General features: G+C 40.2%; 1 protein-coding gene across 20 annotated transcripts in view; it reads left to right on the forward strand.

Annotated features, from left to right (window-relative positions):
- ATXN7 (ataxin 7) overlaps positions 1 to 21698 on the forward strand; it is a 145330-nt gene that overhangs the window by 104082 nt on the left and 19550 nt on the right. For 18 of the 20 annotated variants that reach the window (XR_010155625.1, XR_010155626.1, XR_010155627.1 and 15 more), the window contains 5 exons: positions 11175 to 11427; positions 13446 to 13705; positions 14209 to 14291; positions 19341 to 19606; positions 21455 to 21653. Coding sequence is in view for 17 of the 20 variants with exons in the window: in XM_054680746.2 (XP_054536721.1) it covers positions 11175 to 11427; positions 13446 to 13705; positions 14209 to 14291; positions 19341 to 19606; positions 21455 to 21653 (1061 nt within the window). In the remaining 3 variants the exon portion in view is untranslated. Of the gene's footprint in view, positions 1 to 4496; positions 4693 to 4806; positions 4960 to 9631; positions 9734 to 11174; positions 11428 to 13445; positions 13706 to 14208; positions 14292 to 19340; positions 19607 to 21454; positions 21654 to 21698 lie in introns of those variants that run through there. The other 2 variants (XM_016941451.4, XM_054680750.2) reach the window with 2 other exon arrangements.

A 21698-nucleotide genomic window follows, 5' to 3' on the forward strand; every position in this document is an offset into this window, starting at 1 on the left:
TGTGTGGAGGCTGGTCTCAATATTACCTTACCTGTCTCAGACCTTCTGTCTTCATGCGGGAAGTGAGGTGTCAATTGAGTTCTTTAGTTTTCAGGGGATTCAGATTTCATGCCTTGTGTAATAATGAGCTTGACCGGAAGGTTTTAATTGAGGTTGAAATTGAGCTCCCCAGTTGTAGGACTTTAAATATGAAAAGATCTTAAACCTTTAATCAAATTGCTGTTGATTCTCTATAATTGATTTTTCTGAAAACTCTTGTCAGACAGTTTTAGGTTCACTGTTTCTGCTTTCGTTTTTGCATGTCACTTCTGATGTTTTATTAGTTGACAGCCCTGGCGTGCAGGTGGAGCAGATACTGTTTCTCTCTTCAGAAAAAATAAATGTGTGTTGCAGACTCATTGAAAACATTGGCATTCCTGGGTAATTAATCACTCATTCCTTATTAAAAGAATGTATAATGAAGGAATCTGTAAGGCTGTGTTCAAAATGTGAGGTTTTTCTTATTTCCATGTTCTGGTCTTCAGGTATTCTGCCCTCCCCCACCCAGAATAAGGTGATATAAAAAGGATATAAAACCAGTGGAAAATGGCAATAAGGATTGTGACTGGCTCAGTGTAGCACTTTTCAGCAGATAGTTTTGTCATTTCGTTGTACCTTGCAGAGTTGCTCTTGTTTGTTGGACTGGGAAGATGATGCTCCCTGTTGGGATTCCTACACAGAAATTTCTGTTTTAAAAGACAAAACAGAAACAACCAAACAAAAACAAGGCAGCTCCTCTAAATTGAGTTTTACCAGGTTCCTTTTATTCTCTCTCTTTTTATGTTTTTGTAAAAATTGGATTGGAGTGGTTAACGGCATAGTTTTGTTTTGTTTTTTTAATTGTCTTTTAGCATTTTGGTAATAGCCCATATGTTTCATTTGGGAAAACAATGACCTAGACCAAATTGAGACTATAGAGATACTTGTGTAAAGACTGAGTATGTTTGATGCTTGAACTACAGATAGTATAACAAATTGGAAGTCTATCCTTATAAAGGTAAATTGCTAAAATTCTAAAGTGTTCTTTTCCCTAACACATAGAGGATTGAATCAAAAGTAGCTAGAGACTGGTGGATTTTCGTTTTGGCTCTCTCTTTTCTTCTCACCTGTATACCTGAGGTATAGAAACAGTTCAATGAATGATGGTGTAAGAGGGAGAAAGGGGAGTGAAATTTTACAAAATGATGTGCATCACTCAGATAGTGAGGTCAAATAAATCGGCCAGGGTGATTTATTGCTGTACTCTGTCAGCATCATTTGGGTAACACCGTGCTCTCTGAGGATAGCAGAGAGAAGTCCTTATGGCTGTTAGCAAAATAGAAGTGTCAGCCAGCATGTCATTCATTGTGTGGTATCTGTAGTCAGAAACAGTGACATAAAGATCACAGAGGTGGCATAAACAGTTGGATGGTTGTGTTAACACTCAAAAGCAACAGCATCCTTTTCCCAAAATGTACTTTCCCTAAGTGTTGTGTGTATGCATGTGTTAGAGAGGATGATAATCCTCTGGTCAAAAGTCTGCACCTTGAACAGGGTTGCAGGAGCATAAAAAGGGCGTCCTTCAGGAACTGAACTGATTGATCACTCAGACCACTCAGTTTTATGTAAGACAAGCTGTTTTATGAAAGACAAAAAAAAAGGGTGTTATACTCATAGCTGAGGTGATCAACTGTTGTAACATTCTGTACCTCCTCTTTTTCCTTATCATTCCGTATTTTTCAATAAAATATTTGGATTTTTTTTAAAGCCCTTTTACAAATGTTTGCAAAAAGCAACAAGTTAGGCAGGGAAGGAGTATCCCCCAGATATTCAATAAGTTTTTCATATTTCTCACATACTTGAAAGCAGAGTTTAGAAAGAACAGTCCTTTTGGGAAGAATTCCTGGCAAGAGGATTATTTGAGGTTGCCATATTTCTGCTCCTTTCTTAGCAACATTATTTACAATCCATTCACGCCTGTCCCTTCCCCCACTGGAGTGGAGTCGTTCTCCCTTGTAATCTGCCCTTTGTGATCTGTTCTCTTTCATGCAGCCAGTGTGAATGGGTATGCTGCAGTGCGCACTCTGCCCAGAGACGTGGAAATGCCAGGAGACCCGAATACTTTAGTGGGGCCTTTATTTATGTCATAAAGCGCTGACTTCAAGAGCTTGATAATTTGATTAGGACCTTTGGTGAAAAGTTGTTTCAAGTGGCCCAAGTGCTGTAAATGACTCTCTTTTCTGCACTTTCCCCTTATGTTTTAATTTAAAGGCACCTCCGCATTAGGGGGAGGAGAGATGCATTTGGCAGAGGTAGCAGTTGGAGACTAATTTGTTAGGGCAGCCAGTGTTGAAATCATCCTTTTCAGTTAAATCTCTCTAGTGGAAATGATGCCGAGTGCTTTGTGGCAAGGACTTTTTCTTTCTCAGTATTTTCCAGTGCCATTTGTAACCCACCTAAGCATGCTCTGGAGTTGCCTCCCAGCCCCAGTTTTGGCTAATTGTCCTTTGAGGCACTGCATGTCAGAGGTCAGTTCTGAATTCCCCAACTTGAGATTTGAATGTTCCAGGGACAGTCCCACCGACTTGCTTCCTTTTAAGCAATTAGACTACACTCAGCTCTCTCTGGAATAGTTTCATCAAGTGCCTGGGGAACATAAAGAAATTGGATCAAAGATAAAGCAGATTTAGGAATAAAAAGGACCTGGGACTACAAAGAGTGGATGGAGTAGGACCATGTTTGCTTGTCAGGCCACATGTGAGTGCTTTTAAGAAGAATAAGAAAATTTAGAGGGAAAAGTTGACAACAATGAAAGTAGTGAGGAAATATTAAATGCTTGATGTTCATGTGTAGTCCATGGTGTGATTTTCAATGGTATGCCAAATATTTTTTAATATTCGTGAGAAAAAATATATACATATATATATATATATAAAACTCCTACATCAAATACAAAGTCATTCTTTCAGAGATATTATTGCTTAGGATAATGCTAAATTAGTCCCTAGTCAGCCACTGAATTTTAAAAAATATATTAAGTAAATAATGGTCTAGATATTGTGCAGATTTGGAAAAGGATCCAAAATATGGTTTAGTTGTGAATAACAAAAGTTTAGGGAAAACACTAGTCTGGAGCAAAGTAGATGTGTAAGAAAAAAGTGCTGAGTTTTTTTTGTTTTTGTTTTATGCAGTCTTTATTTCTAGTTTGCCTCAGGTCCTGCTCTTGGATGTTTTCTTAAGGAGTTATAATCCTTGTGAAAGACACATGATGCCAATTGACACCTCACGAGTTGTGTTTGGTGGCCTGGAAATGGAGTATGACAGTTTGGATTAATTGGGAGCTGTATAATAGCAAGCTGCAGTTACTTTTCAACCTGGACATAAAAATAAACAATAAATAATTTTGTGAAGGGACAGCTTAATGAATGACCTGAAGTTTTTAAACTGAGCTTTTGATACATGCGTTGTTACTTACTGTGACTGGCCAAAGACTGTGTGCATGTTTACCTATGTTTTACATTTTATAGCCATGTATAACCTTCATTATTGAAAGTCCTTGCTTTAAATGGGCATCATTATGGGATGTTTGTGGAATGGAGCTGTCAGAAGGCATGAAGTCATGCATTCCTTGAAGCATGCATTGGTATTTCTCATAAGGCCCATCCATGCAGAGTGCACACTCTGTTTAACCTTAACTGAGTCTATCTGAAAGTGTGAGTGAGTTTCATTTAAAGAAAAATATGTGGGTTTTACTTAGAAAATCTGCCCAAAATTTCCACCTTTGGATCTGTGAAACTGAATTTGAGACTTGATCTTCGTTTTATTCTACTTGCAGTTCTTCCTGAGTGTCTTCTGAGTTCTGTGAGGAAAATGAGCCAACCTTTTATTTGTAAAATAACTTTAGCTTGAATGAATGTTCTTTTTGTTTGGTGTGAATTTGCTGATTTTTAAATGAATTCTTAAAGTTGCTCCCCTGAGCTCCTATCTTAGAAGAGGTTGATATCTTCCTGAAATGGCATGTAAAAATATGTATACTAAATCCTTATCACACTGGAGAAGATAACTTACAGTAAAGAGGGTTTGGTTTGTTCTTAAGTGATTTCTACCTCCTTTAGAAGTCAGGAGGTGTTATTTGTGAGTACTTTTCTGTCTAAATAAACAAGCCTGTAGCTGGCATCAGCCAAGCTAACAGGGGGCCTCTGTCTTATGTGCTGATGTGTTCCCAGTACTTGGTCCATAGTAGGCTCTGTGCTGCAGGCTTTGCAACTCTTGATCGTTTAATCCACAGCAGCCCTGCAAAGTAGGCTTGGCAACTGAAGACGCTGCCAACGAGGATGGAGTGAGCTGGTTGCCCAGGGTCACCCAATTAGTAACTGGCAGAGCAAGGATATGAACCCACATATCCCTGACTGTAAAGTTCTTGCCCTTTTCAGGTAATCTTTTAAAAAATGTTTTTATTTGATTTGGATTCTATTCAGGCTGATTACTCAACCCATACATATCAAGACTGTGCCCAACAGTCCTGAGCCTCTGCTGGGAAGGTGACCATAAACAACCTGAGAGTGACTCGAAGCATGCATATTGTGTTGTGTATTGGTTGGTGGGTCCAGCCTTACCCTATTGAGCAGGTGTTTGCTGATGGTCCTTTGTAGAGCATCCTCACCTGGAAACTGTGTAAGTTGATTCTTTTTAGCCAAGCTATAAAGACAGCCCCAATTGGCACATTCTGTCACAGTTCACTCTTCAAACTGATGCAGGATTTTTCTTCTTGGTCACTCTGCAAACCAGGGATGCCCGGCCAGTGATATGCCCTGCTTGGGTCTCCCTCGGCCACGCTGGTTGTGCCGCAGCTTGCCTGTGTTAAGGTTGTACCTGCGTTTGGCAGTTCCTGAGCTCTTGAATTGCACCCAAGAAGAATGAGGATACGTGGAACATTGGAGGGTGAGAAGAGTGGAGAAGAATTTTATTGAGCAATGAAAACGGCTTTCAAGCAGAGAGAGGATTCAGGGAGAGAGGAATAATTCCCCCATGTGGCTGGTTCTGGGGCCCTTTATGGACTCAGAATGGGGAGTGCCTGCTGATTGGTTTGTGAGTATGCAAAAAAGTTTAAAGGGAAGGCACAACTCAAAGGTGGGCATGACAGTGTAGAAAAACCAATTTGGAAAGGGTAAGTATATATAAAAATAGGTGAAGGGTGGGGACCAATTAGAGGAAAGCATCCCAAACGGGAAGACAAATTCTTAATCCAGTCCTAGGATTTAACTTGTAGCTTGGTTTTCAGGCTTTAAACTGTCTTCGACTTGGAGGTGGGGTTTCATCAGAGACCCTCCCCTGTCTTTCTAGGCATTTGTCTGCCTCTATCAAAACCATCTTGGATGCTTTAAGACCCTCCAAGCAGGGAATTGCTACACTGGCTGACACACCCATAGCTGATTTTTAGCTTAGCAACTTCCAAAATGGAAAGATGAAATCGAAAACAATCTGGATTTCCCTTAAACATATTCTGGATCCCACCCTGAATATACCAAAAAACTGTCATCGATGACAAATGTTCAGCCTATGCAGACTTGTACATTAACAACCTGATTTTGCCCAGCACTTAGGGAAGATGGGCTTCTTACTGATTTATGCCCCAGCCCTCACCTTTATCCCTGCCCCTCCATCATGTATTATGACTTGCTAATAATGCCATTTCAGAGCAGGCAAGTTGCCTTGTGCTTTCACCCAGGTGCTGGAGTCAGCCTGCCTGGGATTGCACCCATCTTTGCCTCTTAAGTAACCATGTGATGTTGGACAACTGACTTGAGTCCTTTAAAAGCCTTGGCTTCCTCATCTGGAAAGTGAGGTTAATAATAGTATCTACTTTGTTAGAAAGATGGTCAGGATTGAATGAGATAATCCATGTAAATCCCGTAGCATGGTGCCTGGCATGTGGTTTCTACACAGTACACAGTAGCAGCTGTTGTTGATGTTGTTGTTCTTGAAGGTGAGATTTCTCATCAGCCAGTTGTTTGGATTATAAAAGATTAGTAAAGTGTTTAATAAGATATAAGAAAAGAGCCCTGAATAAAGGGTATGGGAAGGGTTGCAGCTTGTGAGTTACCATGAGATGGTGGAAGGAGGTTATCTGAAATTGAATGAAAAATTGTAGCATCAGATGTGTTTGGGTGTGGTTAATAACACACGTGGTGGTGAACTGAGGTAGATGGTAGAAGTTTGAGGGTGTACATTTTGAATCTTCCCACATGGCTCATTTCAGCCAGTTACAGTTTTCTGTGTTCACCTAGTATTTCTTACAGACCAAAATCATGAAAAAGTAAATGCAAAATTTCAACATGTTCGAATTGTTTCTTAGTATATCGGTGGCTTTGGAATGCATTTGCATTCTCAAAACAAGCTTTATAGCAGAACTGAAGATATTTAATTCAGGTTCTGTGGGGGTTTCTTAGTAGTTAGCCACTTGCATGATACCCGTTGAGAATGGGACAAATTGATACTATGCTCAGGAATGATAGTATGCCTTGCTTTATTTTGGCATGTGTAAAATTGAAACCAGAACACCAAATTTTTCTTCTTTAGAAGTATGTATTTGATAACCAAGTAAACTGTATTCATTATAGAAAAACAATACACAAATGTTTTAAAAAATAGAGCCATAATCCTGGGAATAACCACTTTTTAAAAAGCTTGACATATATCCTTCTAGATTATTTTCGAGTATGAATGTTAGCATTTGGAGTTACATTTTGTTTTGACTGCTTTTTAGATTTGTGCCCTAATTTTGACAGTTGCTCATTGTAAATTATTTTTAGTTGTTTTCAAAGCAATATTTATGATATAAAAAGATCTAATTATTTGCTTTGAACTCCTTTTTGGTGTGTACCTGGGTGTTAATACTTATAATTAAAAAAAAATCTCAGCGTGAATTCAGAATTATAAGCTTAGTATTGGTTGCATTCTATTTTGGAAGACCTATAGAGAGCTGTCCACCCTCCTACACCACTACTAATATCCTGTCCTTGCCATGTGACGTACTGAAGCCACAAGGGGAAAGAGCCCCATGAAGCTCTGTCTCCCTCTCTTCTCCCCAGCACAACACACACATACACACTTAGGCATGTTTGTCTTTCTTTGTCTCTGCTCTTTTCTTATGTCTGTACTTGTCTGTCAGTCGGCCTGTCTCTCCCTTGCTGGAGCCATTCATCATGCCCTCCTCATTCAGGGACAGAGTGTGCTTTCTCTGGGCTGGTGCCAGATCCTGGAGAGAGGAGCGCTTTGAAAACTCAACTTGGACTCCTCAGCAGACCACATTGCAGTTGTGCTCAGCATCTGGCCACCACTTTGTCCACTTAATATAGGGTCCCTAACCCCACCTATAATTTGCCCACTTCTCTTCTGATCTGGGAGCAAACACTTTTTTAGAGCTAGATGCCCAGTTTAAAATCCTATGAAAAATAAGAGCTCACAGTGAAAGGATAAGGGGAGTCCAACTCAACTACAATAAATTTGGTTTTTCCTTCTTGCTTTCTTGTGGGGGGAAAGCCAGATGCTGTCCTTTTCACAGAGTAAGTTACCAGTCCATGATAATTCAGTAGCATGACAAGAATTTGAGCTGGCACTTTTCAGCCAGAATCTCAGTTACTTACACACACTACACACACACAATCTGTTTCAAGTTTTAGTGAATGAAAAATTCACATGATAGATTGTCATTCTTAGTTTTTAAATAGTTTTTATTGTTATTGAAGTAGAAAATAGACTTTTTTGGAAATATTATCGATACATCATTAGACTTTTAACTTAAGAAGCTTTGAACCTTGATTTTTCTAGTGGAATTCCATATTAAGAGTTAATAGGCAAGAAAAGAAGATTTTAACCAAAGAAAACGGGGAGGATGGACAATGATGGGAATAGAAAATTGAAAGGACAAGCTTAAAGTTACAGTCAGTTCTGCTATAACACAACATGCATTCCTAAAAAATTACTGCACAATGCAAAATTACGCAACAAAAACCACATGAGGCTTATTGGGAAAACAGGGTTATGGCACAACACTCAAAGACCTCATCAGTGACACACACAGAAAAACATAGGAACCTAATGAAAAGGGTAGCACAGTCTTACAAATGTTAAATGGTAAAAAAAAAATACATAAATACTAGAATAAACATGGCAGTTACCTTGAAAAGACCTGGCATTTGCTTGTGGAAGGCGTGGGAAGGGTTGCAGCTTGACTGTGAAGTGATGGAAGGAGGTTATCTGAAATTGGATGAAAAATTGTAGCATCAGCTGTGTTTGGGTGTGGTTAATAACACCCATGGTGGTGAACTGAGGTAGATGGTGGAAGTTTGAGGGGGTTGTGCATTTTGTGTTTTCCTACGTGGCTCATTTCAGCCAGGTATAGTTTTCTGTGTTCACCTGGTATTTCTTACAGACAAAAATCATGAAAAAGCGAATGCAAAATTTCAGTATGTTCAAATTGTTTCTTAGTATATCGGTGGCTTTGGAATGCATCTGCATTCTCAAAACAAGCTTCATAGCAGAACTGAGGGTATTTAATTCGATTGAGAATTTTATCTAATCATTTGATCTTCAAAGAAAATACATCACACATTTGCTCTGAGACACCTGCTTGAGAATTCTGATACCTAGAGTGTACTTCTTAAAAGTCAGAGTTGTAGTTGAGGGTTTTCTCTGTCTTCTTCATATCACAGACATGCTATTCCTTTAGTGCACTGTTTCAGGGGGTACACAAGGTGATTTTTGTAGATAAACATGGATGAATATTTTAATGTTCAGTTTATATAATAAGCTTATTGAACTTACTGTTTCACAGATACTATTGTTTTGGAAAAAAAATCTATCTCAGCTGAGGGTAGAGGTGCCCTGCTTCACTCTGGGGCCCATCTGGAAATGGATTAGGGGGTGGTTTCAGGTTGTCTTTGGCAGACGGGCACTACTGGTGAAGAAGCAGTAGGAGAGTAGGAATGCTAACCATCCTGAAATCCTGTATGAAGAATTGTCCTGTCCGAAATACCAATGATGTCCCCATGAGAGACTGGCTAGTATTAGAGTAAGGAGGAGGAGATGATAGAATTGATAATGTAAATTAAAATGTTGAGTTTAAAACAATAGTATTTTATGTAGCTTTGGTAAGAACGATGGAAATAGTTTGCAGTTGATGAAAATTTGGAAAACACTAATTCAAGACAAGTAGTAGTGGTGAGCTTCATTTGACAAACCCTTTAGTGCCTTGTAGCAGGCAGTATTCTCAGTGCCATGCACATGATAACTTACTCAGCTGTGGTTAATGGTTCTTGAGGCATTAGCCTGGTCTACTGTAGTGTCTCAACCGTGGCTGCACAGTAGAATCAGACAGGGAAACTTGTCAAAAATCTGGATGCCTAGTCCACACCCCAAACGAATTAACTCAGTCTCTGAGGGAGGGACCTATGCATCAGTGTTTTTAAAGCTCCTTATGTTATTCCAGTGGGTAGCCAAGGTTGACAGCCACTGGTCTAGGGCCTTCCAAAATCACTCCTTTTCACAAGAAAAGCTTTACTAGTCATGCAGAAGTTAATTGAAGACCTCTGTCCCATGCCTTACAGAGAAAGACAATGGAGACATGGCCCACAGAAGCTGTATCGTCTAAGGCAGGTGACAGAACTGCAAACACATGTTTACCATCCTGGCTGACAAGTGCTGATGCTTAAAAGTATGTTCAGAGTGTTTGGGATCATAAAAGAGAGAAAAACTAAATTTAAAAACATCTTCAGATGCCAAATTTGGAAAACTGCCGAACTGAATTTATTTTAGTTTTTTATTCCTTATACACAGCTTTCATTTTGGGGTGAACAAAAAGCAAAAGGCACTTATAAATCACTATCAATTTAACCTTCCTAACTTGATTGTAGCCTTTGTGTAGTTGAGTTGGAGAATAGAAATTTGAATTTTGTCTGTAGATAGCTAGGATAATAATTTTGTCCTGATGTGGAACACACAGTTAAGTACTTTATAAGCCATCATTGAAGTAATGCCCTTCCAGGAATAAGTCACCACAGTTTTACCAAGAAGCTCAGGAGTGCTATAAGAAGATCTTTGGAAATAAACCATTGAAGTCTTACTTGTGGTCATTGATCATCATGTGCTTAATGTTTTAAATACTTACATAGCTCCTGTATTGTGATAAGGCAATGCTGGATCACATGCATTTTAAAACTTAGAGTTAAGCAAATGTGTAATTTTAAATTAATTAATTAAAGGCAGCCACTAAGGTACTCAAGCGGATAAAGTTACCAAATAATTTACTTGTTTCTGATGGTAACATTCTTCAACAGCTCTTGATTTATATTAGTATGGATTACCTTACTGTAAGAAAACCTGATTCTCCAGTGGATAGATTTATTTTCAGCTAAACCTTTGTAGTCTATACTTAACCATGAATTACTTCCTGGTTTAAAAAACAGGCGTAGCTATTTGTGGTATTTTTGTCTTGCGCCTTTGGCATCTTAGCAGTGTGAACCGGAGCTATGCCATCTGTAGTCAAGTGAGATTATTAAAAAAGGGGGGGTGGGAAGTGAAATGATTCACTGGAAAATTTCAGCACAGATTCTTAGGGAACGATAAGATAACCCTAGAAACATTCTTATTTGGTGTCATATGCTGGTGGGTAGTGACAGGGAAAAAAAGAAGGTACAGCTTGTTTCTTAAGATTTTGCTATTTTGAAAATCAGAGAGGTGCTGTGTTAGAAAGGAAGAAAGAATTGCTTGCAGTGTCATTTAGCAGAGCTCTGCAGATGAATGAATAATTTTCCTCTCTCTTAATGCAAGTTGGAGCCAATGAGGTTCATTTTTAGCACGCAAAACCCAAAAGGCAATATTCTCATGTTTACGATGGTTGTCTAATTTCCTGATGGGTGTATGTGATAAAACTCTTTATGCTGAGATACTTCAGAAACAGAAGGACCCGTTCCTAGAATGCTAAGTAAGTCTGTGGGGCCTAGATGAGCCATTTCTGAAGGCTGCTGAGTTTAACATACCTTCACTTAACGACACGTGTTTTAACCTGAATATATTGATTTCAGGGAATTCTTCCAGAATTACATTTGAGATTTGCCTAAAACATGATGTCTTTTTTTCTTTGTTTTCGTTTTCAGAAAGAAGACATAGCTCATCCAGCAAGCCGCCTTTGGCCGTTCCTCCGACTTCAGTATTTTCCTTCTTCCCTTCTCTGTCCAAAAGCAAAGGAGGCAGTGCAAGTGGAAGCAACCGTTCTTCCAGTGGAGGTGTTCTTAGCGCATCCTCATCAAGTTCCAAGTTGTTGAAATCACCCAAAGAGAAACTGCAGCTCAGGGGGAACACCAGGCCAATGCATCCCATTCAGCAAAGTAGAGTTCCCCATGGTAGAATGTGAGTATGGCCAAGAGGGTTTTTAAAGCTTACCTGCTGGAAATGGAACTGTGTACACTAGTGGCATGTGAGAGTGCCTGTGAGTAATATAAAAGAGAGTCTACTTGGGGAAGAATTCAAATGTATGTTGTATTGTTTCTTGATGTTTCCCTATCATGTCATACGAAACTTTTCAGAGTAGTAATAGCAGTGATAATAAGGTTACTAATATTTATTGATCCATTCTTGTGTGCTAGCTACTGAAACCTAACTCTATGTGTGTACTATGTCACTTATCACAACAACCCTATGGAATAGGTACTGTTACTATCCTCGTTTTCCAGATGAGGAGAAGGAAGCTTCGTGAGGTGGGGGAGTTTTGTCCAAAAAGGCCTCAAGTCACATAGGCCTGGATTTGTGTCCCATTTCTGTCACTTCTTAGCTGTAGGGGTTTGGGCAAGGCACTGTTTCTCTCTAAGAATAACAGCCACTATGCTGGGTTATTGAGAATATTTTAGTTAATATATGTCTAGCACCTGGCGTAGTGTCTGGCCATAGGGGACGGTTAACAAATGGATACTGGCACTCCTGCTACTGCTGCTGTGGATAATAGTAATGATAAAAAGATGCAGAGATTCCCAGATGCTGCTGTAGAATTTTTGGGGGTCTACGGAGCAAATAGGGAAGCAGTGCTTCCTCCCTTCAGCCTTAGGTTCACATCACAGCAGTGATGAGGGAAGACTGAAGGAAGTTCACACCTGCCAGGCATGGCTTTGGCAAGTTTCCATGGTCACTCAGTAGATTGACAGGTTTCTTGAGGTCACGTGAGGGAGCAGCCATGCACTCCAATAGGAACATACTTCGCCTTGTCATGGCATCCCTCAGCCTGGTGACGGATGGCTTTTCTTGGGCCAGCCTGCTTTTGGAGGGTATAGCACACATCGTAGGTCCAAGATCTGGTAACCTGGTTAATCTCAGGGTAGGGTCCAGCACCTGCTGCTGCATAAGGACCTTGCCAGCTGGGAGAGGATGTGACATCTTGCAGTCTCTCTACTGCTGTCAGGCTATTCCAGGTACAATTGTTTGGGGCTGTTTGTCCTGGTTGCTAAGCCCCCAGCCCCTGTTCTTCTGTCAGAAGTACAGTACAGCAAGCTTGGTTTTTGTTCCGGGAGCAGTCTGAAAGCCAAAAACGGTGCCAGTGTAGTGTGTAAGTCACTGGCCAGCTTAACAGCTGTTAGAGCACTGACTCCACTGAACAAAGTTTATACAACCTCATTGATTCAAATCTTCTTTACTTAGAGCTAGGCCTTTAGATAGGAACCAGGCCAGTTGTTAGCTTCCTACCAGTATTTTCAGTTTTACCAAGCAAAATGATAGTGTCAGTAAGATTCCAAGATTCATATCTTTGTTAATGGCACAGGTATTCCCTAAGCTCCTGTCATAGAAACATTTTTCAAGGACTGGAGAATTACCACTTTAGTGACACAACATATATTTATTAAACACTAGTCTCCCTTATTGACAGAAGCAAAGAACCTCTTCTTGCAGATATGTTATTTAGCATGTTTGAGTTCTCATAAGTCTTTAGTGACATTTATTGGAAATATTTGCTCACTCAGAAGTTTACTTTGTTTTGATGAATCCTTTCTTACAAATGGCAGTCCTCAAAAGATATTCTCCAAGGGTTCTGCAAATAGTCTTTGTTTCTTTTAGACCTTCTCATGTTTTGCTTCTTATAGAAATTGCATTGCATTGGGTATCAGGTCTAAGTTTCCCATTGCCTCATGTGTAAAATTTTTTGAAATGATGAAAGACCAGGCAAATTTGATGGTCCACTGAGGATTTTGCCTCACCAGAAGGGCTTATAGACTTAATTAGTATGAACCTTACTAACAAAACTCATAAGGAGCCTTCCAAGAGGCTGGCCCTATGCAGCGCTTGGGTAGGCCCAGGCTCTACCCTCATCCGTCTGGCTCACCATTGACCTGGGGGCTGCTGAGGCACTCAGGCACTGGTTTTCTCACTTCCTCCTGTGACAGCATGACACCCTCTGTGAAAGTGGAAAAGATTCATCCGAAAATGGATGGCACACTACTGAAATCTGCGGTGGGGCCAACCTGTCCTGCTACTGTGAGTTCCTTAGTCAAGCCTGGCCTTAACTGCCCCTCAATACCAAAGCCAACCTTGCCTTCACCTGGACAGATTCTGAATGGCAAAGGGCTTCCTGCACCGCCCACTCTGGAAAAGAAACCTGAAGACAATTCCAATAATAGGAAATTTTTAAATAAAAGATTATCAGGTAACTTCAAATTTTCTTTCTTCATAATGCTTCTCTATATATTAAATGGGCATTCGTGGGGAGCAAATCAACTGCAATCTAGAATTCCTATTTTTAAAACTGGTCAACTTCAGCTTTAGGAGGAAGTTCCTTAGTTAATATGTTTGTTCTCTTCACTCTTGGGTTTTAAAGAGCATGAGAGTGTGTGTGTGTGTGTGTGTGTGTGTGTGTGTGTGTGTGTGTGTGTGTCATGTAAAAGTAGCTTTCTAGTGGTATATTTCTGAAGGAAGAAATACAGACTTAATATCTTTTCTATCATCTGATGGCAGTAGTCACCCCCTGTCTTAGTGATGTTGCTGCTTTGTTGCAGCACTCACACGTTGTATATTTTTTATTTTATTGATAATGTGGCTTTTATTCCAGCTATAATTTATCTAACTGTTGATTTCTTCTATTTTCTTGCTTAAAAAATACATGGAGGAGAGTTTGTCAGGCTACATGTAATGCCTGTGTTCTTTTGACAGAAAGAGAGTTTGATCCTGACATCCACTGTGGGGTTATTGATCTCGACACCAAGAAGCCCTGCACCCGGTCTTTGACATGCAAGGTAGGTGGACTCCTGAAAGTCAAGCCGACTATCCTGATAAACATGGGTGACTGGGATGTACCACACTACTCCCACAGTCTCTCTAACCCAGAGAAGATGCTCTGTGGATTGTTGTGAATTGTGTAGGTGAAGGAATAACTTGGTTCTGTTGAAGAAAGCCTCAGATTGACAAAATGTGAAGTGCGTTGTTATAAATTATAATCTTGACAGAGGTTTTGTTTCTAATGAGCAGTGTTGTATCCACAGGAATAGTGTTCTCTCCCAGTCTGTTATTTTTAAAAACTTTTAATATTTCCATATAGGCTACCCTTGACTGTGCTTTAAATTATACTGGCTTAAAGCAAGTCCGGAAATTGCCTTTGCGTGTGTATGAACATTTAAAAAATGTGTCACCCATGGTCTTAAATTTTAAAGAACCACTTTTTAAAAAATCTGTGATTTTGAAATATCCCTGTTTTCTAGTTTAAAAAAAAAAATACTGCAAGCCAGGCATGCCTGTAAGTCCCAGCTAGTGGGGAGGCTGAGGCAGAAGGATTGCTTGAGCCTAGGAGTTTGAGTCCAGCCTGGAGAACATTACGAAACCCATCTCTTTTAAGAGAAAAAAAAAAAAACTAGATAAAATATATTAATAATTTATATACAAGCTAAGAAAATGTAATGGTCTTCCTTTTTGCTCTGGGATCTTCCTTACTTCTTTTAAAATGCCAGTATGCTAATAAGGTATATTTGCTGAAAAGTATGGGTTATTGATGTGGGGTGGCTTCAGGTCATCAGTGAACACCTCTACATAAATGAGCTTGTGTGTTGATGTGCATTTTTCTGGAGGGTGTCCCCAGCTACCCCCCAGATAGGTTCAAGAAGCATTCAGAGTCACTGCTTTGAAGTATGTAATTTTAAAACCTTAGAGGGAGGAAGTAAAAATGATAAAAGTTAGCATTTTCTTCTAAAAATTAATAAAATTGTTAGTGTTTTACTTTAAATTTTATTAAAGTGTATTTGAATAAAGGACTTCAGGCCCTGTCCCATGCCCCAGCCAGTGGAGGCATGTTACAATCTTCTGGAGTGGGAAATTTTTAAGTGGTTCTTACTTTAAGCTTCTAATTTAATTTTAGTATATAGATTTTGTCTTACAACAGTGGTTCAGAACCTTTTTGGGGAAAAGGGTTGGTCAAGAGTACCTTTAAATATCTCATTTTTTTAAAAAAAAAAAAACACGGTCCATCTTCCGAGAATAAGATAGTGCATACGCATACACATACTGAATTTTTCTATCTTGGATTAATGGACACCCCCACCCCAAGCCCATCCTTGGATTTCTAGGTTAAAAACTCTCATAAAACAAACTGCTTTTTTTTTGTATAGGGTACTAATTGGACACACAGTGGTGTATTGGTGGTGGTGTATGAAGATAGCCACCTGAGTTCTGTAGAATTATGTCAGTTTCAGCTGTCCCTAAGAGAATGTGTGAAAGCATGCCTCAGCCCTGTCCACATCATGATCACAACTTGCCATTCTCCTTCTGCGCTCTTCCTGCCTACCTGACTCTCAGTAACATGGATTTCTCAGTAATACAGTACCTGTGGGCAATGAGGTTTGCTTTTTTCAAACCCAAGATGTTCTTTTTCAGTGGTTTACAAAGCGTGGCAGGGAACCACACCTTTAAGTGTGCAAGACAGTATTGTTGACTGTGAAAGAATATTATACAGCAGATGTCTAGAACTTGTTCATCTTGCTATAACTGAAACTTTATGCTCATTGATTAGTAACTCCTTATTTCGCTCTCCCTTCAGCCGCTGGCAGCCACCACTCTAGTCTTTGATTCTGTGAGTTTGATTATAGATCTCATATAAGTGGAATCATGCGGTGTTTAGTCATTATGTGACTGGGTTATTTATCTTAGTATAATATCTTCAAGCTTACCTCATACTTGTTGTAGCATATTGCAGAATTTCCTTCTTTTTAAGGGCTGAATAGTATTCCAGTGTATGTATATACTATGTTGTCTTCATCCAGTCACCTGTTGACAGACATTTATATTGTTTCTACATCTTGTCTATTATAAATAATACTTCAGTGAACATAGGAGTTCTAATAGCTCTTTGAGATTCTGATTTCAGTTATTTTGGATAACTACCCAGAAGTGAGGTTGCCAAAAGTTTTTTTTCAACTCAAAATCTTCAAGGAGCTTGACTGGCATTCTTCCTGTGCCTTTATTGCTAGGTGGAGTGACTTTGAATGGGTCTGCATTTTTCTCACATCTTCCTTTTCAAATGATATATGCTACCCTTGTCGTCCTTCTTTAAGGGTGTCATTACTCTCCGTGGCATTGGACTAAGCCTGTCATTGCATTAATAAGTCTTGAGACCCAGCTTGTCATGAGATCAGCATAGAACTGGCAGAAAATGCAGCATCCACCAGGCCTGCCCTTTTACAGGATGACTTGACTTTTTTTCATTGTTTTGTCAGTTCTTTTCCTTTTCCTTGCCTTGACTTTGGTCTGAATCTGTTAAGCTTGGTAGGGCTAAACATGCCTGCATGTCCCTACCCTGAGTGTTTCCCAAGTTGCTGCCAGGTCTCTTCTGTCTTAGACTTAGAACGTTATCTGTTCTCTTCACCGTCAGGGGATTTGCTGCTGTTCATTCCCATTACTCATTCTCTGTTGTCTGTCTCCCATCCTCACTGCCCCTTCTCACTTCTTCATCTGTCTAATATCCCATCGAAAGTCCTCTGTGCCTTCCACGCAGAGAGATTTGTGACTCCTGTAGCCTTTGTCCATTCACTCATTGTAGAACTTTTTATTACATACATCTGTGAGCACAGGCCTCACTCATTCTAGGTCGCAGGGAATAAAGGGTTTAGCACAATAACCACGTGTTCCCTATGCTTGTGGTGCTTACAGTCTAATGAAAGAGATGGAGAGTATTAATCACCAAAATAACTGTAAAATTACCACTGATGAGTTATAAAAAGATGAGAGGACTACATTATGAAAGCCTGCAAAAATGAAGTTTTTCCAGGGAAGGCTTTCTTGCCATAGGAACATTGGGCTGAAATCAATATGATGATTTATCTGGGCTTGAGAGGGATGGGAGAGGTAGGAGAGGTGGAGGAAACAATATGTGTGAAGGCTCTGTGACAGGGGCAGAGCAAATTCCTTAGAACCTTAAAGCCAGCCAGGTGGCTGAACAGAAAGAGGGAAGAAGAGGTACGTGGGACCAAAGGAGCAGGGAGCAGTAAGCAAGGGTCTTAGAGTGTGCAGGGTTCCGGAGCCTAGTTATGCAGTCAGTCTTTATCCTGTGAGCCTTGGGCAACCCCTATCGGATTTCTGTTTGGAATGTTCTTCACAGCTCAGTGGAAACCCTACTTAGGCTTCAAACTGAGCTGGGAAAATGTATCTGCCTGCTTTCTTCATTTGGCTGTACTGTGCTAGGCACCGGGAACATTCAATCTGAGGAGAGGTTTATACATCTGCTTGGAGAGACAGGCAGGTGGACCAGTAATACTATATGTTCATTCGTTCTTTCAACACACGTTGGAGGGCCATTATTTTTATAAACTTTTTGTTTGAAGCATTTGAGTGTCAGGTACTCTTCTAGATGCTGGTACAACACAAACAAAACAAAGTTCCTGGTCTTTAGGTTACTTTCTTATGGATATTTTCCATATTAAAGAAAATCAAGTAAAAATGTAAAAAGCTAAACACATTTGTCTGTGCCAGGTTAGATTATTTAGGTAGACATAGTTTGCAGTGTGTCTCGTAAGGAGGTGGGTTGTGTTATTCAACCGAAAATGGTAGTTAGAAGCATAATTCCCTTTTTAAGTCCCTAAAGTTGTACCAACTATGCCAATACATTTGTATTATGTGTAGGGGCATGCACACACACATTTACAGTATTTTGTAATATAAAAGAAGGAAACGTGGGTGAATTCATTTATGTTTATGGATATGTGATTAGGGGCCACTGTAGCTCATGTAAACTCATCCACTCCTCAGGATTAGCATCTCCTTGCATTTTTACAGACTGAGATCTCAGCAGTATGGAATGGTCAGGTTTAACTTGAGTGATTGGACTCAACTGCCAATAAGATTTGCCCAACTCTGACCAGTTCACACTTGTACATTCAACTTTATCTTCTGTTAGCAATAGTATTAGGCTTATTTGTTTTGTTTTGTTTTAATGCCAGTAACTATGAAATGCGATTGGACTACAGACACATTTTCTTATAAGATTTGCTTCAATCACAGGTGTGTGTATTGGTTGCCTTAAGACAAACACTGCCATAATTTGACTTTTCTTTTTCCTCTGTGTATCCATTTCTTAATTCTGAAATTAGACATTGTCTGAAGACCCAGGGGTGTTGTCCATCCCATTTCCTTAATTTCCATAGCCAGTGTCTATCTATAGGGATTACTTTGTCTCCCTTCCTGTTCATAGCATTTCTTCTCAGCCTCATCTTCTGTCCAGCGCTCCTTGGCTGTGGCAGTCTGTCTGCAGAATGCTTTGGGCCACTTTCTATTTTTATTTTTGCATGGCATTTTCATTGGAATAGACGCAATTGTGTTTAATTTTTATTCTGTGGAAGTTACTAAAAGAACACTTTCTGATACATGTTTTATGGAATGATTGTTTCTTCCCTTTACATTAACATTCAAAATTTTAAATGGTCCAAAGAGGGTTTTTCTAATGGAGTCAATAAGAGCCCCCAAAACCAAATTGCTGTTGTGTCACAAAACATGAGTACTTGTTATATAGCACTAATGGTTGCTCTTAGTTACATACCAGGTGTCACCGCTCACATATCTTTTTTATTCTGATGGAAATAACATTTCCAGATTCTTCTGCATTTAGAGCCTAGAATGTATGCTTCTAGTCTAGCTAGGGAGAAAATAATGGGCTCTTAAGGTTTTTAGCTTATCAAATGCTGAGTAGCCTTTCACTATGCTTATGGTCTAGATTGCTTATTTATTGGGAGTGGTGTTTTGGGATATAAGGCAGACCAAAAATTATTAATGAGATTCCTCAGTTTCTGTATTTTTTTGGTCCACAGACACATTCCTTAACCCAGCGCAGGGCTGTCCAGGGTAGAAGAAAACGATTTGATGTGTTATTAGCCGAGCACAAAAACAAAACCAGGGAAAAGGAATTGATTCGCCATCCGGACTCTCAGCAACCACCGCAGCCTCTCAGGGACCCGCATCCCGCCCCTCCTAGAACGTCACAGGAGCCGCACCAAAACCCTCACGGAGTGATTCCTTCCGAATCAAAGCCTTTTGTAGCTAGTAAACCTAAACCTCACACCCCCAGTCTTCCAAGGTAAGCCAAGCCCTCCAACTCTTTCTCCCACCTTCAGAGATGAGACTTGCAGATACTGTAAAATTTCAGTATGGTCATGATGTTGAGAAACATATCTCAGGCTCACTGTGGAGATAGTTTTTTAAGGAGTTTTACTATGAAAAAAAAAGAAAAGGTTGAGTTCAGTAAGTTTCAACCAGGGCTCCTCTTGGTTGTAAATGCAAGCAGCAAAATAAAGCTAGAGTTATCTTCTCTATACTTGCTGAACATCAAGTGTCTCAACTCTGTTGAGCAGGCAGAAATTGGGTCCTTCCTGCGGGTTAGTGACAGGAACTCTTCACATGGCTTTGGCAGCAGTTTCCTTTTCATTTGTCTTTATATAGCAGTGGGAATTCTTGCTAGGGACAAGCCGTTTAGCCTGAGTTTTTACAGCATCCGTTTATCAATGTGTTTTCATTCATTCATTTGGGGCTTTGGCCCAAGCATGTATTAGCATTTTAGTAGCAGAGTAAACAGTGGATCAGAGTGTTTTAATGAGAACTTATACACATACCTCAGAGACAGTGATGGTGGAATATGTGTGTGTTTGTGCTTACATACTGAACCAAGTTGAAGTAAAGACTGTACCTAGTTTCCAGAGGGAAGGGAAAGAGAAAGGCATAGAGAAAGAGGGGCTTCAGTGTTGACTGTTCATTTATTGGGAGCAAGAGCTTCTGCTGAGGAATGTGCCAGTCCTCGGCTGCTATTGCTTACCATTTCACCCTCACATGTCTGATCTTTAAAATGGTTGCATAAAGGTGGAAGCATCTCCCTCGTGGAAACCCAGGTGTCTGTTAGAGCCTGTCCCAACGTGAGCTTTGTGGTTTCTGTGCAGTATGCTGGAGGAGCCATCAGAGGAGGCTCCTCAGAGTGTGGTCAGGACCTGGCCAGAGATTCCTCCCCAAGTCCTTTCTTTGGTCATCTTCTCATTGAAGTTTTTGCATCTAGAAAAATGTAAGCTTAATTCCAGAAACCATTGTAGGTGTAGGAAAAATACATTACTGCCCTTGAGTAAGAGGCTGTAGGCTATCCACATAAAGTGGTAATACCACCTTATTCTTGTATCACCTCCTGTCTCTCCTAGGTTATCTTAGAGCATTTTGCGAATTACAGTCAGCCCTCTGTATCCATGGGTTTCACATCCGTGGTTTAAACCAATTGCAGATTGAAACTATTTGGGGAAAGAAAAATTGTGTCGTACTGAACATGTATAGGCTTTTTTTTTTTCTTGTTTCAGTATTCCCTAAACAATACATTACATAGCATTTACATTGTATTAGGTACTAAAATAATCTAGAGATTATTTAAAGTATACGGGAGGATGCGCATAGGTTATATGCAAATACTACACCATTTTATATCAGGCCACTTTGTACATTTGTGGATTTGCAGATTTTGCTATCCCCAGGAGGTCCTGGCCTCAATTCCCCATGGATACCGAGGGACGACTATGTTTCATTTATTGTGTAGGTAAACCAAATCCAGTTGAAATTTGAAGAGGAATCAAAGAATTCTGTTAAATTCCACATGTATTTCCCCTTCTTTGGGGGAGAATAGAAGAGGGATCTGAACCACCCAAATGGCAATAGAAAGGATTCATTCTAAGTTACCTTGATTGTATCTGGCAAACAGCTGAACTTAACATCCTGCAGTTCAGGAGAGAGGTTCCTTTACTCCCAAGCCACCTGGATCAGCATCTGTTTTCCCCCAGTGCTAGAGGTGGAACCCAGGCCTCTGCTAGGTTGTTTTGGACACACTGTTGTATCTCAGTTAAGGTGGCTGATTCCCAGGTGTGTGATCTGATCCGTGCTGCACTTTCTACTCACCAAGGCCTCCAGGCTGCCCTGCTCAGCAAGGTGGGAGTGCCCCCATTGACCCTCCTCCAGTCCATGAATCTCCACACCCTCCCCTGCCTGCCACTGAGCCAGCTTCTCGGTTATCCAGTGAGGAGGGCGAAGGCGATGACAAAGAAGAGTCTGTTGAAAAACTGGACTGTAATTATTCAGGTCATCATCCTCAGCCAGCATCTGTAAGTTCCACGTCCACCCCCGCGTTGACCCTCCCCACACAGCAT

Source organism: Pan troglodytes, chromosome 2 (assembly GCF_028858775.2).
Source record: "Pan troglodytes isolate AG18354 chromosome 2, NHGRI_mPanTro3-v2.0_pri, whole genome shotgun sequence".
Taxonomy (NCBI): Eukaryota; Metazoa; Chordata; class Mammalia; order Primates; family Hominidae; genus Pan; species Pan troglodytes.